The sequence below is a fragment of the Gymnogyps californianus genome, chromosome 1 (genome assembly GCF_018139145.2).
Source record: "Gymnogyps californianus isolate 813 chromosome 1, ASM1813914v2, whole genome shotgun sequence".
Lineage (NCBI taxonomy): Eukaryota > Metazoa > Chordata > Aves > Accipitriformes > Cathartidae > Gymnogyps > Gymnogyps californianus.
The window spans coordinates 80,988,309-80,993,662 of NC_059471.1; the positions used below are offsets into that span (position 1 = coordinate 80,988,309).

Here is a 5,354-nt window from a genome sequence, read left to right on the forward strand (position 1 = left end):
TGTTTATTAATATTTGTAACGATAAAGACTGGAATCGGGAACAAGCACTTTCTTTGTTTTAATTTTGACATGTTTTCATATGGCAAGCAAATTCCTGTAACTATTTCACCTTGATATGTTGTTCCTTATTTTCTTGCTGAATCTTAATACCAAGAGGTCATTAGTATGGGCTTCTGTCTGATTTTCCAGAACAGGCGAGTATGAGAACTGTAATTCAATTTCATCATCGATCTCAAAAGTACTTCTTTTTCACCTTGATTTTTCTCTAAGCCAGTGATACCAGGTTAGATCAAATAAGCTCCACTGGGCAGGGTGTGGAGAAATGAGCCAAAATGAATCATTTCCTACATAAGCAAGTTTTTGTGTCTAGACATTTGGTACCTCATCTAAAGCCCATCTTTGTTAGCTGGTTATTCTCCCATGTTTTCAGAGTTTTTGTATAAGCTTTGAAGTCTTTCATCCTGCATGTTTGCTTGTTCTGTGTTTTTTGTGAATCTCACAGGAAAAAAGAACTTTTCCTATTTTTTAGTTTTATAATTCAATTCTGGACACCATTCTAAGTAGCTTAGCACATGAAGGTTTGATAGAGGGCTCAGTAATCATGGATACAATCTCATTTAATTCTGTGAGCAGACAGGTGGGTAAATTCAACCCATGAAGATATACACTGATACCATACTCTGAACAGCTCTCAGTGACACAGATCGGCCTGCTTGCCTATCTTTTATGATCTTGATATCAGCAAGTTGTTTAAATGAATGTTTATGATGTATACGAAAGGTCTTATAGAAATATGAGCCCTGCACAAAATGGTATTTTAATATGGTTCAGATTTGGCCTCTGTGTGCACAACTGATTCAAACAGAAGCAGAAGGGAGTCAGCACAGGACTCCTTTGATCGCGCTCTTTTCTGTCTAGCGTCTTCCCATCACTAGACACATACAGAAACGACGCTATTTTGATGTGGAACTGGGACAGAAAGAAAACTATTCATAATGTCTTGTGGGGCTACTACGCTGTATGGCTGGTAACAACTGTTAATTAGATAGGGGGGTTTACAATCACTTTGTAAATAATGTAGCAGATTGAGAAAGCATTTATAAATTGGTTTTGTTTAAGTAGATAAAAACACAGGAGGCTATTCCGGAGCAATTTCCTCCATGCAGGAAAGGCTTAAATGTACATTTGCAATAATGGAGATTAATTCGTCCCACAGGAGATCAGTCCTATCGGAGATACATAGACGAATTGGAAGGCCAAAATGATAAAATTGCAGATGTTGCCGTGTTCGGCTGATGTCAAAAACCACTCTGTCCCATCCTCTTATCACTGGCATCGGCTTCAGGACTGAAGTGAGTATATAGCGGGCACCAGAATGAGAAGATAGACAGCGTTTGCTTAACCATATTGTTAGGAAGATACATTTTATTTAAGATTTCCACAGGTGGATTTTTGCAACTAGATTGTATCACCAACTGAATCTGTTAGTTTAAGATAAGTAAATAGAAAAGTTATTGCTTTAGTAACAAAACATAGTTGCAGATCTATCTTCTTATTATTAGAGTGAACTTGGTACAGTATTTCTTCAGTCTTGAATGCAATGGGAGCAGGAGAAAAGGTATTTTAGATAATTCATAAAATATAAAGATCCCTAGAACCTTTCAGATCTACATAATAAATTCAAGGCCACATCTTCTCTGATTACAGATCACTCCTATAATTGTTCAGAAGGTTGGATGAAAGATGTGGGAAATTAACAGATTTTTTTTTTAATTAGAGTAAAAACCTTATTTGCACTCAGAATGTACAGTCAGCAAACAAATGTAAAATCTTTTGCTTTTGCTAGGCTAAATGACTAAAATCTTTTCTACCGCAGCGTTAGGATGATTTGAACTGGAGAAGTTGGGCAGGTATGAACGAGTGTGATTTGCAAAGGTAAAACACTAAAGAAATCTTGGTTAAAGTTTGAGGGTGGGAAAGCAATGGCAGCACATCCAAGCTCCAGCCCCTGCACAGAGCATTCTATTTCTGATTAATTCAAGTGTTTCTGCTAATGCATTCATGGTTAAATAATCTAAAAATGGTCGAAGTTCAGCGGTCCTTATTAGACTTTGTGGCCTGGATTTGCTCATGCCTCTGTACTACGGCGTTTTCTATCTAGCGCTGGTCCCAGCAGCTCTTGGAAAGGGCAGCACAAAAGCAGAAGTCTGTTCAGGTTGGGCTGCTGCACCGAAAGCACAGCTGCCAAGGGAGAGGAGCACGGCTTCTGCGGCTGCTTCGTAGGATCTCTTGCAGCAGCCAGGATCCTGAGGATTTTGTCAGATTTAGTTTCTACTAGCCAGTAACCCTAGGGCTCCTGATTATATGTAATGCGTACAAGGATCTTTGAACATAATGATTAATTACCAAGGAAGAAAATAACTTGGAAAAAAGATGTGGATTTTCCTTTTGTGAATGTAAAAAGGAGATTGAAATGGGAGCTAATCAGAGACCCTTTCTTCTCCTTGTGATACAATGACATGCAGAATTAAAACCTAGATGTTATTTGTCCATGGACATTAAACTTCAACAATTCATCACAGTTGGGGAAAAGATGACTACCATCCTCCCTCTGTACACATATTCTCTCCTGCTTTTTCTTTTTCACTAACAGGTTCATCTATTCACCCAAATAATAATTGCCTTTGTAATTTTATACTGTTTCTTTCCAGTGCCTCTCTCTCTTCGCATAGCAACCGTGTCTGCGACAGAAGAGAAGACGTCCAGAGGATGAGCTCCCTGGTCGGCACCTCGCACCTCCAGCTAGCCGCCTTTGCTCTCGGTACGGTAGGCTGGATCCTGTGCACCGTTTCAATGGGAACTGTGGAATGGAGAGTGTGGCACGTGGACAACACCACCATCATCTCCTCTGGCATTGCCTGGGTGGGGATTTGGAAAGTCTGCTTCATCAGTTACCTTCACGTCTCGCCTGGCTATAAAGAACAGTTCTGCCATAAATTCAGCGGCTATGACTCCTCCATCCCCCACGAAATTTATGCTGCTCAGGGTCTCCTGTTGATCGCCATGTTCATGGGCTTGCTGGGACTGACTGCCACAATATTTGCTCTGAGAAATGTTTATATGGGAATCACTCACAAAAATCTCATTACCCGTTTCTTCCTGGTGGGTGGCTTCTTCTACATATTTGCTGGTCTGTGCGTCCTGATTCCCGTGAGCTGGAATTTCTATTCTGTAACGCACAACCAGAGCATCGCATTTCCTCCTTCTTACTACATGCCCTCCAGCCCAGCAGCACAGGAAGCTGGTGCTGCCATTCCTATCGGGATTGTAGCTGTCATCCTTCTGCTGCTAAGTGGGACTTTTTCTCTCTCGTACAGATTTCCGGTGACCGCAAACGCTATCACGAAATCCTGACAGGATAATTCCCCCCTGTGCTGTTTCAGAACAAGAGCATAGTCAAGAGATAAGGATGGCAGCACAAGTGATTTTATAGTCAAGGAATTGCAGAATTTAATTTTAGTCTATAGTAGCCACACTATTTTGTTATATGAACCAGCTGAATTACCATCTTAGTTGTCACATACGACCAGAGGTTCATCTTTGAGCTAATTGCTGTTGAGCAGCAACTGTGATTAAGTTTTACTGGTTGTCCTCTTTTGTATATACAAATGTTATTGATTAATTTATTTTTTGTGTAAGATATTTACCATGCCTAAAGAGCTGACTCTGAATTATCTGTCCTGTTAGAAAAATGTGAAATAACACGTTAAATGTGAACTTGTTTCCTTGTTGGTACTAAACTATTTTGTCCATTATTTAATTACATCTGTAGCAAAGTATGTTTTGTGACAAGTCAAGACTTTTAATACCAATAATATGAGTGTCATCATGGTTGTGTCAAATGAGTCTTCCCTGAATTGTCTTACAAAGGTCTTGCCAGTTTCTCCTCTTCCTCTAGGGCACATAAAGAGCTGTGTCTAATGCTTCTATTTTTCTTTCAAGCTATTTGCATTTTATGTTGCAACATGTTTGCCTGTGGGCAAGGTGTGCTCTTAGTTCCTCACTTAGGCAGAGCCAAAAAGTCTGCAAGTGTTTGCTTCTTCATCAGACACTTCACCGAATCCAAAGGTATTGCAAAAGACGGAAACAACTTCTGCGAGTTATTACAAAACTGCTGTCAAAATCAGTGCTCTCAGTAACCGGGAATATTCAGTACAACTTTCAGGGTATGATTCATTTGACCTGATGTAGACACCTATACCTAAACCGGTCACTTCAGGCTCCATTTATAGTCAATGCAGAGACAAAGACAGCCTTTTTCCAAAATAGATGCCTAGAATGGCTGGGAGATGACATGCTCCCTAAAAACCTGTTTCTCTTAAACCACTGTAATGGCTGTAATCACTACAGTTGCTAACTCTGGTGTACACAACCAAACTTCACCTAAGCTAGACAAAGTTAGGTGAAATGAATCTGTCATTTAAGTGGCATTTCATATGCCAGTGCCATTACAAAAGAAAATGAAATGTCCTAAATGCTGCAATAAGGGCAATTAAAAAAAAAAAAAATCAAGAGTTTGGGAGGAATGAGTAAACAGTGTTGACAAACTGATGATGTCTTGAAAACAGGTTCCTCAAAAAGTTATTACACTTTTAAAGAAATGCTACAGGAATCTAAGTAATTTACTTTTACTTTTTTAATTGTCCTCCATTTCCTAAAATACTTGTGGATTCAGAGAAAGAAGAAAAGAAAATGTAACAAAAATGTAATAATTATTGTACATTTCAAGAAAAGTAAAATGCCAGCAAACCAGGTCTTATTGCTTGTGGCTGTTACTACCTCCACTTGTTTTAGCAGTCCAATTTTTCCGCCACATCTTCCACACAGTCTTGACTTTGCTGTGCTGTCTGTCTATACAGAATCTCTACAGCATCTTCATTTCCTCTCCAGTCTTCCAGTCTCTTCTGAAACAGCAGCTTATCTCATCATTGGTAATTTTTTCATCTGCTGCAAAGATTTATCTTTTGACTGTTTACAATGCTGTAAAGCACTTTCAAGTGGTGTTTCAATGAAGGCAAGTGATTTAATAGCTTGTTTATTATATATTGTTTCTAGTTTGATTTCTACTATACATCCCTTACAATGTTGGTAGGTTTCATTTTTAAATGTGCAAGTCAATAAAACTGTTATCTCTTCCCACAGGGCCTACCATAGTATTAGATTTTATCTTATTGTAGTTGTAAGGAAAAAAAAGATCTATCCATGTGTTTACGCCAGCATTTCCCCACACTAATAAACCACCAATATTCCCTGGCAAGGAATTTGAACTTCAAGAGAAAATGACTGATTCTTCA

General features: G+C 39.0%; 1 protein-coding gene across 1 annotated transcript; it reads left to right on the forward strand.

Annotated features, from left to right (window-relative positions):
- Positions 1 to 2,769: 2,769 nt before the first annotated feature.
- Positions 2,770 to 3,414, forward strand: CLDN34 (claudin 34). The gene has a single exon (XM_050915676.1). It carries the CDS (start codon positions 2,770 to 2,772, stop codon positions 3,412 to 3,414), a length of 645 nt encoding a protein of 214 aa, XP_050771633.1.
- Positions 3,415 to 5,354: the final 1,940 nt, after the last annotated feature.

Excerpts from the sequence above, each read along its gene's own strand:
- CLDN34 (XM_050915676.1), top strand. The coding sequence starts at position 2,770 with ATGAGCTCCCTGGTCGGCACCTCGCACCTCCAGCTAGCCGCCTTTGCT.